Here is a 12,392-nt window from a genome sequence, read left to right as displayed (position 1 = left end):
CAGACGTTAACGAGTGCCAGCCCGTTCGCTTATCTTATGAGATATACTTTGTTCTGACAGCGTTTTTCTCTTATAATAAATCAGCGAAAAATGTGCCCAGTCGTGGGAGCATGGAGCCACTGCAGTACCAGTACCAGCACCCAAAGCAGCAGGAAACCGTGATGGCCGTGAGCCCGTGAACATAGGGTGTGTTTGGTTGGTGGCCTAGTCTGGCTATGGCTCAGTTGGGCCAGTTTTTGGGTGTTTGGTTGCCTGTACTGAGCTTGGAGCCTGGCTAACTAGAGTCATCCATACGCCTGGGGCCTGGCCAGGATTGAACGGCCAAATCGGTCGTTCGATCCAAGCCAGGCCAGGGCCAGCTCCTCCCCGAGTTCCCGTCACCGCTGCTCCTGCTCTTCCCCTTCCTCTCCCTCCCCACGCTGCCTCCAAATCCGCGGCCTCTGGCGATTCCCAACAGCGCGCCACCGCGGATCCCGCCGGGACCTAGGCTATAACACTCCAAATTTTTGAATTTCAAATTCAGTTTAAAATTTGATTTAATTTTGGCTCAGTTTGAATTTTTAGGAATTATTAAATAATTTACAAAATTAAATAAAAAATAAATATAAGGTAGAAACATGTTTGAGTTTGCATTCATGCTGCAGCATAATTTTTGCTTGATTTTATTTGTTTGCGCTTGTTTTGTTTTGTTTTGGAGAAAGAGTTAAATAGAAGAAATCTGTTAAAAAAAAGAAAAAAAAGGGCAGTGCCTCTCTCCCCGGCCCAAGCCGCTGCCGCGGCCCAACCGCGCCCCCCAGCACGCGCCCCGCTCCTCTCCCCTTGCGGCCAGCCCCTGCCGCTGACGTGTGGGCCCCGCGGGTGGGACCCACCCGCCGTCTTCCTCCTCCGGCCGGAACGGACTCGGCCGCAACCGACTCCGGTTTCCGCGCCCGCTCGCGTTTCGAGGACCCCGGGACCACCGTCCTATTTAAGGCCTCGGCCTCGCCCGCACGCGCCCCTATAACCCTAGCCGCCATCTCGCCGAATCCCGAGCGCCGCCGCCTTTCGAAAACCCGCCGCCGTCATCCGCCGCCGCAAGCTCCGCCGTCGAGCTTCTCTTTGCCTTCGTCGTTTCGCGGAGGTGAGCTCGCCTTCGCGCTCGTCGTGTCGCGCCGACCCCGCCCGTGCCCTCGGCTCGTCTCGCCGTGCCCCGCAGCGCCGCCGCTGCGAGCTCGCCGCGGCCGGCCATGGCGCCGCCGCCGGCGCCCCGCTCCCGCACCGGCGCGCGGTCCACCGTGGACCACGGCCTGCCGCCCCGCACGGCCGGTCCACTGGACCGAGTCCACGCCGCCCCCGCGCCTCTCCCCGGTCCACCATGGACCGGTGGTCCCCCGAGCCCCCCCCCCCCCCCCCCCCGGTCCACAGCGCCGCCATGGACCGGGCCAATCGCCGGCCGCCACGTGGCCAGGACGGCCACGGTCCCCGCGCGCCCCTGCCGCTTTTGCAGAAAAGCCCTCGGGCTTATTCAAAATTAACCCGCAGTCCAGTCCTTTCAAAAGTATTTAAGTTTATGCCCTTAGTTTTTGCAGTTTAACCCCTGGTTCGGTTAGAATTTATATATTTAATCCAAAATGAGTTTTAATTCAGTTTTTAATTAGTTTTAATTACGAAAAATAGTTCAGTTTATCTACAGAAATGCCATTCAACTTGTTTTAGCCATAACTTTTACATCGTAACTCCGATTTAGGTGATTCTGGTCGCTATGGTTTCGTTTCGTCGAGTAGAATACAGTAGTGCAGTTGCTTTCTGTTTTCGCATGCTTTGGTGTACTGTTTCTGATTAAGTTTGTTTGCTTGCATGTATTGTTCCTATGCTTGATGTTTGTCGCGTTTAGCCAACGAGACGTTCGTGAAGGAAGAGGTCCAGGATCCCGCTGAGTTCGAGCAACCCGACATCGATCAAGGCAAGTGCAGACACCGTTGGATCATTTTGAACCTACTCATTAATGTCATTTACTTTATATGCATGTGTCCAGTGAATGCAAACCCTAAGGACATGAGTAGCTTTACTTACTATTCCTTGTTCACCTGGGGTTATATATTTGGGTAGACTAGGCTATACTAGGTTTGCTTAGCTGCTCTACTCATCTTATACACATGCCTAAACAAGTATTAGTCTCTACTCAACTTGATGCTTAAATTGTACTGAATCTTTGGTCACTGCGGTGATGGCGGTGTTGGATGCTTATGAGCATCGTGATGATGGTGGTGACAGGGGGAGCGGGTACCGTTGGTGGTCCGGTTTGCCGGGCGTACCCGTCTCTGCTCTCCGTAAGGACTTAGTCAGGGAGCGGCCCCCTGGGACTTACAGTGCAGCTCCAAGCTAAATGGCTCTGGCTTGACTAATTAGCAGGACCTCCACTAGTAGGGTGTTACTTTCCGGGTAGGCGTGAGGAAGTAACTTGGGTAATGAATATTAAGTTGTCGGTTGATCGGTACGCCATGGCTATGGGTATCGACTGTCGAGCGCCCCGGCGAAAACTTGCGAGTGGCATCCTATTAGTTGGACCCTGTGAAAGGTCTCGTAGTGAGACCCTGCCTGCTCACCTTGGCAGTGTTTTGGGGAGTCGCGACCCCGGGCAAATGGGAATCACGACTTGGAGTGAACGTGCACACCTCTGCAGAGTGTAAAACTGATATATCAGCCGTGCTCACGGTCACGAGCGGCCCAGACCCTCACTTGATGAGCAAATTGGATTCACTGGTTACTTGGAGATGGACCTTGGCGAGGTTGCTACCTCGTGTTTTGGCGGAATGACTATTCCGTGTTGGCAGGATTGCTATCCTGTGTTATTATTTGGGGTTAATCCCTGGACTTCTATAATTATTAGGTTAATCATTTAAAAGATGTTAATCACTACTTATACTAATTAAGGGTTGGGTTTATGCTACTCATATTTAGTAATAGGTTGTTCTAATAATAGTTTTAAGTAAAAGTGATCAACTAAAATGCTACCGCAGTCAAACCAAGTCAGCTTTACCTTGTTTTAAGCCTTGCATGTCATTACTTTCCGTCTGTGCTTGCTGAGTTCGACATGAGCTCCCCCTTGCTATAATCATTAAAGGTTGCTCGGACGATCAGGAGTACAATTGCGTTTTCCCTGAGGACTACCCTGAGTCTCCTGGTTGTTAGGCTCGTGTGGTTCTACCGTCGACCTTCCTGTGGCAAGGTGGTCCTGCTACGTCGACGTTTAGTTACCCCTTTATTTATGGAACAGTTTAGTTTATGCTTCCCATTCGCACTTTGATAAACTTTTGGCTTGTAATAATGGTACTTTTACTCTCATTTATGTAATTCGTTTGAACACTGTGTTTTGTACCATTGATGATGTCGGTCCATGTGTGTGAATTTGAGATCCTGGCGCACATGTGATTTGGCACCCGAATGCTCTTTTACATCCGGGTGTGACATAGGCCCTCCTCCTCGTTGACGGGCTCCTCCTCGCCGACCCTCTCCTCTCCCGTCCCGTCCGCCGCCTCGGCTCCGTGCGCAACGTGAGGTCAGCGCCATTGCCATGGGAGTAGAGCAGCGTGAAGAAGGCCTCGATGCCGTACGTCGCCGGCTCTGGCGGGAAGAAGGCCAGCCGCGCCGCCACCGCCCCCTGCTACCCCCACGGCAGACGAGGCTGGCTGCTGTTGCCACTGCCGGGAGGGAGGGAGGGAGGGAGTCTTCTTCGCTCTCCGTCCCCGGCGGCCACTGGAGGGAAGGAGGAAGGGAGGGGCCGAGGGAGGCGCACCCCCGCCGGAACACAGCCCAACCCACCGCCGAGCGCCGCGCCTCGGATGCGCTCTCCTCTATCGACTCCGCAGCGGCGGCGCACGCATCGGCGCCCACCACGCCGGCCGCGTTGGAGGCCGCCGCCGACTCTGCTGCGGCGGCGGCGCTGGTGCTCGAGTCTGGCCCGTGGCACGTGGGCGTCGTGGGCGTGCTGTAGCCGACCTACTTCCACTCCGGCGCGCGCGGCGGCCCTGGCTGTTCGCGTTCGCCGACGCGCGACGTCCAGGTCCAGGCGAGGGCGAGGACCGCGCACTACGCGTCAGGCCTTCTTCTCTTTCCTATTCGAGGCAATGTCTGATAGAGAGATGGGTAAACTCACCGGCTCGAGGAAAAGGTGGCAGTATGTAAACCAAGTAAACCAACCAAACACAAACTCATCCTAGCCTGACTCAAATGAGCAGGTAACCAAATAAACATATTTTGGCTTGCTAAAAGCAGGCTTATACTAGCCTGGTTTAGTTGGGCCAAACTAGTGTTGGCAATGGGTAAATCCCCATCAGGTATGAACTCCCCAGACCCATCCTCGTGACAACAATATGACACCACGGGTATCCCCATATACAGTGATGGGTGGGAGAATTTCCCCAGACCCATACCCGGGTGGGTAAATTAGACCCGGCGGGTCACCCATACCCGCCAAACATCAACAATTCACAAGCACCAGTCACATAGTAGCAATTCACAAGCATCGTCACATAGCCATTCACAAGCATCGTCACATAGCCACCTCACCATATACCTAGCAAATAGCAACATAATAATTTCTGCTGCAACCACTAGTCACAACACCATAATAGTTCATTGTTCATACAAATCACGTAGTAGAGAGTAGTACTTTGCTAGCACTACATAGGGTTTCAGTGTATGGGCTACCGGTGGACTGGTGGCTGGTGGGCTTCTTTAGTTTTAGGCTAGGTATTTTTCATCCATTTTTAAATGGATATGGGGACTACTAAAACGTCCCCATACCCGCGTACCCAATGCGTGAAGGATTTGCTCTGTTTGTGTACCCATGTGTACTGGTTTCACTCCATATTGATATTCTAATAGAGTAAATACCATCAGGTTGCGGGTTATGGACCCCATTGACATCTTGAGGCCAAACACACCCATATATTTCTCAGTGAGTCACGCATCCGTCCGTCCTTGCACCCACCCGTCGGTCGGCCGCACCTCGTCAAGGAGTCGGTAGCGGGACCCACCTGTCGGTGACGTCGGGCGCGACTGCCGAGGCGCTGTGGTATGTCGTTTTGCAAGCGGCCAGCTCGAAATGGTGGGCTCCGCTTTTCGCCGTGGCCACCGCGCGCGCAAGGCCGCAACATGGCCATCGCCGCAACCGTTTCCAATGTCGACACGTCCGCGTCAGCGCTCGTGTCGTTACGTCAGCTTCGTCTTCCGTGGGCCCTCCCGCACGTGCCCTCATTCTTCTATCTCGTTCGGACACGGTTAGCTAAATCGGTCCGTCACGCTGATACGTGGGGCCTGACATGGTTTTGGTTGCAACTGATTATTTTTAGCTCGTAACTTTACGGACACACCCCCTGGCTCTTCGCCGGAAAATATCACTCGCTTCTGCTCCTGCGCTCAACCGTTAACCTCTCTCGCGAGTTTCTTTTTGACACATAAAGCCTCAGGAAACACCTCTTATTATGACCCGGACCCAGGGCATGCCATGCACGATGCACCATGCCTTATCCAGACCGTCAGCGCCCACGACAACCAAATCGCAGCCGTCCACACGAAAGGGTACATCCGTAAATGCTTCAAAGGGCGAGGGGGATTTATTCCCTGGGAAAACGCCCAACTCGTGGCTCTCGTCCCACTCCCACTCCCACGCTTCCGCGAGCGGAGAAAGAGCCGGAGACAGAAGCGAGGAGAGAGAGAGAAAGACAAGCGGTGGGCTTGCGGTGGCGTAGCTCGCGATCCGGGCGCCGAGCTGGTCCCGTACTTTTACCTGGGTTGGTCGCGCGGCGCGGTCGGGAGGCTAGGCTAGGGCTCGGCGTCGGCGGTCGGTCGCGATGGGGAAGGGCGCGGTCGTGGGGACGGCTGTGGTGGTGGGCGCCGCGGCTGCCGCGGCGGTGGGGGTGGCGGTGGTGTCGCTGTCGCGCAGGAGGCGTCGGCGGCGGGAGGCGGAGGACGAGAGGAAGAGGAAGGCGGCCGCGGTGATCGAGGAGGTGGAGCAGCGGTTCTCGACGCCCACCGCGCTGCTCCGCGGCATCGCGGACGCCATGGTGGAGGAGATGGAGCGCGGCCTCCGCGCCGAGCCCCACGCGCCGCTCAAGATGCTCATCAGCTACGTCGACAACCTCCCAACCGGGTAAGGGATAGATCCTCCGCGTCCGCGTGGATGGATGTAGCCACAGGCAGCCCACAGTGTTCGTTTCTTGTTCTTATGTTTGCGCGGTGTCTTCCGATCGATCCGCTGGGTTATTCAGGTTTCGATTAATTAGGTGGAAATGGAAATGTTGGTCTGTCCCAGATTGGATACGGATACGGTGCTTTGACGTGGTTTCGACAACCAGCGGGACGGTGGAGTGTGTCTGATCTTGTTACAGTTTTGTTGATTCTGGTAGGAGGGAGACACCTTATAAGACTATCTCCGACAATCGTCACCCAAAATACAAGACCCATTTGTCCTCTGGGTAGCGCTACAGTTAAAAGGTTTCATATCTATTTTTTAGTCTTCTCCAACCACAAGACCTAAAAGACAACACTCTCTGCAAATGGGTCTCGAAGAGAGAGGATACCCAAATTTGGGTTATGGCTCTCCTGATACCCAAAGTGGGTCTACCCAAAGTGGGTCTTCTGTATGGGTACTCTGTTGGAGGCTATGGGTATTGTGTTGGAGACCCATTTTGGATTTGGGTTTCTAAATGGGTGTGGTGTTGGAGACAGCCTATCTCATCTGTAGAGCTTTGGTTCATGGACACCTTCGCAATACGTGTGCAGTCTTTAGCACCGCACCGTTGTCGGGATGCTGGTGTGATTCATATTTCGTTTTTGCTTCGCATGTTATTGAATGCGTTTGGCCTCCAATCTTCAGTTCGAGTGTAAATCCGTTTACAAGTTATTTGGGTTGGCGAGGTAACTAAGGTAGTAAGGTGAACAGTTATGGGTTTGATGCCTCACAGATCATTCCAAAACTACAATGTCTTCTTTTAATAAATATAAATGAAGCTTTCGTGTTTCTGTCTGTACCCACATGTTGGACTCACCTCCACGAAGGACCATGATATCGTCCTTTCTACGTCATGGCTAATGTCTAAAGTCTCATTTAATATTAGCACCACCTTTCCGGTACTGCCTCTGTCACCAAATGTTTGGCACTATTATATTGAAACATGTAACATGTACTGTCAATCGTGGAAACAAGATATTTTTCTATGTAGTTACTGAATCACACATCTGTCGCAAATATAATATGGTTGCAATAAAAAATTACAGCCATTTTTTTTGAGGAATCAGCGATGGTTTCCCCCTGCTGCTTATAAATATATTATAAATAGATAAAAAAAGAAGCACAGTACAGAACAGAACAGAACCAGGGCAGAGATTAAGGAACAAACAAGAGTATAATGACAGCCAGTTACAATTACAGAGCATATTTTGCTGATGAAGCATGTGTTTCTTACTTCGTGAAGTCTTCCTTATCGTCTCAACTGCTGTTACTATCTTGTTTAATGACATGTGTCATCCTGCAGTGATGAACAAGGACTGTTTTATGCACTGGACCTTGGCGGGACCAACTTTCGTGTCATACGGGTTCAACTTGGAGGAAGGGATAAACGTGTCGTGAAGCAACAATATGAAGAGGTCTCCATTCCGCCTCATCTTATGGTTGGAACTTCTACGGTGAGTTGTTGTACTGTCTTCGAATTTAGGTAACAAAAGAAGTATCCATGTTTCCTCTCGAAGCTACGCCAATTAATAAGAAAAAAAAGGAAAACACATTGCCACCGTTCCCATTATGAAAAAGTTACCTCAACATAACCCCCTACCTATTTATAAGTTACCCACCGTTACCATCATGAAAAGATCAACACAAAATGCCCTTGTAAATATTTATAAATCCCACTTCTTCCATTATTAAAAAAATGAAATGAAACGAAAAAAAAGAAGACATAATAAATTTTAGGTAATGCATAAGTTTGTCGTACACGGCAATGCATTTAAGAGATCAATGTTGCAATTCACCTTGGAGCGTTTCTCATTAACAGTCACTCACTAGTAACGGAAGTAGTTGTCAATCTGATGAAGCATCACCCTTGCCTTTTTTAGCTAAACGTCACTAGTAACGGAAGTAGTGGTCAATCTGACGAAGCATCACCCTTGCCTTTTTTAGCTAAACGTCGTTTTGATGGTGTACTTGCTCGGTTGCTTTCCTTACATGGTTTAGCTAAATGTCCCCATAAGTGATGCTTTCCCTTTTTGGCTATTTTCGACGCAAACATGGTTTCATCAGCAACCCACACACAAGCTGCCTTTTCGGGCGTTTGATTTTCCTGATCACGTATTTATCCTCTATCTTTACTTACAAACCATTGCTGCTATATAAACAAAGATTATGTGAACAAATTCGTATTTACAAAAGTTACGCAGAACAAAATGTTTAAAACAAAAATCCATAACTTATATACAAAACTATGTAGAAAAGTTAAATCCATAAATTTTGTTTTGTAACATATAAGGTACACACTTAGATTCCTGATACTATCCGTGCAATTGCAGGGCTCACCCCACTAGTTTCATGTCTCCTGGTCCTGTATCAGCATGCTTTACTGACACTTCTCAAAGCATGATTACAGGAACTGTTTGATTTCATTGCTGCTGAGCTGGAAAAATTCGTGCGGACTGAAGGAGAAGATTTCCACCTACCAAATGGCAAGCAGAGAGAACTGGGTTTCACTTTTTCTTTCCCAGTGCACCAAACATCTATATCATCAGGGACTCTAATTAAGTGGACCAAAGGCTTTTCCATCAATGGCACGGTAAAAGCAAGAATACTTTTTGTTTACACTTTGTTGACTACATTGCTTATTTATATTACCAGTGCCTTGACCAGAAGCTGACTATGACACCAAGATATGGATTTCTTTCTAATTACTACACATTTTTTCTTGACCGTACAATGTGTCAATTTAGATTGTGCATTTCATTTTGACACATCTTATTAAATTGACAATAGAGTAGTCTTTATCTATTCATGTTTTTTTTTTGCCGAACTTCTGGCACAAATAACCCTACCTTTTCATTGAGAAAATGGATCTATGTCTTAAGATTCATGATGTTTGTGCCAACTGTAAGTGTCCTACATTAAAAAACAGTATTGATTTTGTTGATTCCTATGAGCAGGTTGGAGAAGATGTTGTGGCTGAATTGAGTAGAGCCATGGAAAGGCAGGGTCTTGATATGAAAGTTGCAGCTCTGGTAGTTAAATTAATTTGTTCACTATTTACATCTCAAGTACTCGCATCGCACGCCCTATGTTTTACAACTATACTATAGAATTTTCCATTTCCTTATGCCTTCCGATGTTGCTTTCAGTTTCTTGAGATGCTTTATCTTGATGTCTAGCAAAGGTCCATTGGACAATTTAGAAGTAAAGACAACATCATGTAAACTGACAGGTAACATTTTTCGTACAGGTTAATGATACCGTAGGCACATTGGCTGGTGGGAGATATGCTGATAATGATGTTGTTACTGCTGTAATATTGGGCACTGGCACAAATGCAGCTTATGTGGAACATGCAAATGCGATTCCTAAATGGACCGGACTACTGCCTAGATCAGGGAATATGGTAAGTGTTTAACTTCCATCAAGTGAGTGGAATTTAGTCTTTGGAGGAACTGAGCTAGTTTAGTTGGTGCGAGGTGTGGTTGTGCGCCCCACCACTCAATGCAACTCCTCTTGAACTCAAATTTGGATTCATATTTATTCTTATTACAATGCCACCTAGTTCCTAATAGGTTGGTTGAGTTTTTATTTTAAATGATCTTTTGGGCCTTGTTAAATTGTATTCATCCAACATAAGTTTGGCATTCTGTATTTTACTACTTTATTATTTGCTCACCAGTTAATGATGTAACATTTGGTTCATTTAAAATTCTACAGGTAATCAACATGGAATGGGGAAACTTCAGGTCAGATAAACTTCCAATGTCAGAGTATGATAAATCCTTGGACTTTGAAAGTTTGAACCCTGGTGAGCAGGTATGCATATTTAATATATGCAGCTGTTTATTTTAGAATTCATTTTTTTTCCTAAGTTTAAGTCAGCACGTTTTATCCACTGGATCAAATCCAATCAGATTGTACACCTATGTGCATACAGAATCTTACAGATCCAATTGTCCCAAAGGTTGACACAGATTTTAGGGGGCAAAGGTAACTGATGAATAGCAAAACCATTAATCTATTGTTCTAATAACTATATTTGGTGGAGTTGTGTGTACATGACTCCACCCAGCAGGGTTCAAATCCTGGGTGTGCACCTATTTAGATGTTTGTGGAGTAAAACATTCGGGTGTTGAACTTGATCATAATCTATGTACTCTTTTGTCAGATATATGAAAAGATGATTTCTGGAATGTATCTTGGAGAAATTGTGCGGAGGATCCTGCTGAAACTGGCTCATGATGCTTCATTGTTTGGGGATGTTGTTCCTCCGAAATTGGAACAGCTATTTATACTGAGGTTTGCTTTCACGTTCCATCCACTCAAGATATTGATTTTCTTATATTTGTAGGATACACAAAAAAAGATCCAAAATCAACTTATATAAAGGTGCACACATATTTGCACAACCTAGAGTCCCAACATTTTGATAGATTGTGGATATACTTGGGCAGTTTATACTATGAGTTCTACCGTGCATCTGAAGTTCAAAATTAGAAAGTTCACCCACATAGAGGTTCCAGATTGGAAACTGAAACCATAAGACTTAAGACTTTGATAATGTTCCTCTCACTTTCTTAAAAATGTTTATTTACGTGGCCATTCATTAAAGTAAACTGAGAGGTAATTTGGTGCAATCTCCCTACTTATTCAGTCTTTTTTAAGCACATGGACTACAAAATTTAATTCCCTGACCTTTTATATCTTGGAAATTGGAATTACCACTTTCAGTTTAAGTTATGAATGAAGCTGAGGCGGGAGTTTGGTAGGGCTCCTCCTTTTTTCCCACAATGTAGCTCCTCCAAAACGGCTCCGGCTCCTCCGGAGGAGCCCTACTAAACAGCGCTCTTTCTCTCCACCCTAGGTCTAATCAGCAAATTTTGCAAATCTACCTCTTTGGGATAATGTTAAGATCTTTATATTCCCAAACATATAAAGTTCTAAACTTACTCCCAGAGTAATGAAATAAAAAATTAAAATCACACCCAGGCTAATTTAAGAAGAAACTGAAGAAGTGGAAATGGCAACCGTGATTTTCTTAGTGTAAATCTTGTTGTATGAGCACATGCTCCAAGTTGTTTACCGTGTATTGTAGATTACTTAAAAAGGTTATCCAACAAACTCGTGAAGCAGAATTGTAAGTCTTGTGCAACAATAAAAGCTTTTCTGAATGAAATTGCGATTGTGATATGGCAGGACGCCAGATATGTCAGCCATGCATCATGACACCTCACATGATCTCAAGCACCTGGGAGCTAAGCTGAAGGATATTCTGGGGGTAATGATGATACAAATGTTAAAAAAAAAGGGTATTGTTAGATACAATATTCAATGACAATTGATTCTTTATGTGTTATGAACTACTTATTTTAGGTTCCTGATACTTCTCTCGAAGCAAGATACATTACTCTTCATGTGTGCGACCTCGTCGCAGAGAGAGGTGCACGCTTGGCTGCTGCTGGTATATATGGTATTCTGAAGAAGCTTGGCAAAGACAAATTGCTTAGTGACTTCAGTCAACAAAGGACTGTAGTTGCTATTGATGGTGGCTTATACGAGCATTACAAGAAGTTCAGTGCCTGCCTAGAAGCGACGCTTACAGACCTGCTCGGCGAGGAGGTTGCCTCATCGGTTGTTGTCAAGTTGGCCAACGACGGCTCAGGAATCGGAGCTGCACTTCTTGCAGCCTCACACTCCCAGTATGCTGAAGTTGCATAGTTCTAGGAGCTCGGCTCCTAGTGTAACCTTTTTCGTTTTGCTCCCTTTTCCCCTTCAATCGCGAGCCACCCTCGTGCGAATGTGCGATTCGCATCTCTCTCTTTTTTGCCTCAGCCGCGGGGTATAGCTAGGATGGTGCCATTGAGCTTGGAGTACATTATCACTAGCATTAGCAACGGCAGAAAAAAAAGTGGAAGCGGAGGTCTGAATAAGCCATTCCACTCCTGCCAATTCTTTTTTTTCCCCAATCCCTTGAAGTTTGTATTATGATGCGATATCACAAAACAACCAGTTCTTATCTGTGTGATCTTGTCTTCCAGAATAAAGAGAGAGGTGGGGGGCTCATTTTTTATTGAATGTGCAGAGCTCCTGCCTTTATCTCAGAAACAACTACAATATAATTTGCTTGTTCTTATGTTTGATTGGTCTAATGTATGTGTGATTTAATAGGAATACATTA

The 12,392-nt window shown here is 47.1% G+C and overlaps 1 protein-coding gene across 1 annotated transcript; it reads left to right on the top strand.

Moving 5' to 3' along the window:
- On the top strand, positions 5,629 to 12,347 carry LOC8062170 (hexokinase-6). Its single transcript, XM_002458422.2, has 9 exons — positions 5,629 to 6,133; positions 7,518 to 7,668; positions 8,622 to 8,804; positions 9,169 to 9,243; positions 9,462 to 9,617; positions 9,932 to 10,030; positions 10,383 to 10,513; positions 11,411 to 11,492; positions 11,588 to 12,347. Exons 1-9 carry the CDS (start codon positions 5,835 to 5,837, stop codon positions 11,930 to 11,932), a joined length of 1,521 nt encoding a protein of 506 aa, XP_002458467.1. The 5' UTR covers positions 5,629 to 5,834; the 3' UTR covers positions 11,933 to 12,347.

The sequence above is a fragment of the Sorghum bicolor genome, chromosome 3, assembly GCF_000003195.3.
Source record: "Sorghum bicolor cultivar BTx623 chromosome 3, Sorghum_bicolor_NCBIv3, whole genome shotgun sequence".
NCBI classification, from domain to species: Eukaryota; Viridiplantae; Streptophyta; class Magnoliopsida; order Poales; family Poaceae; genus Sorghum; species Sorghum bicolor.
The sequence above is the reverse complement of the archived record's forward strand: the minus strand, read 5'-3'. Positions and strand labels throughout refer to the sequence as shown.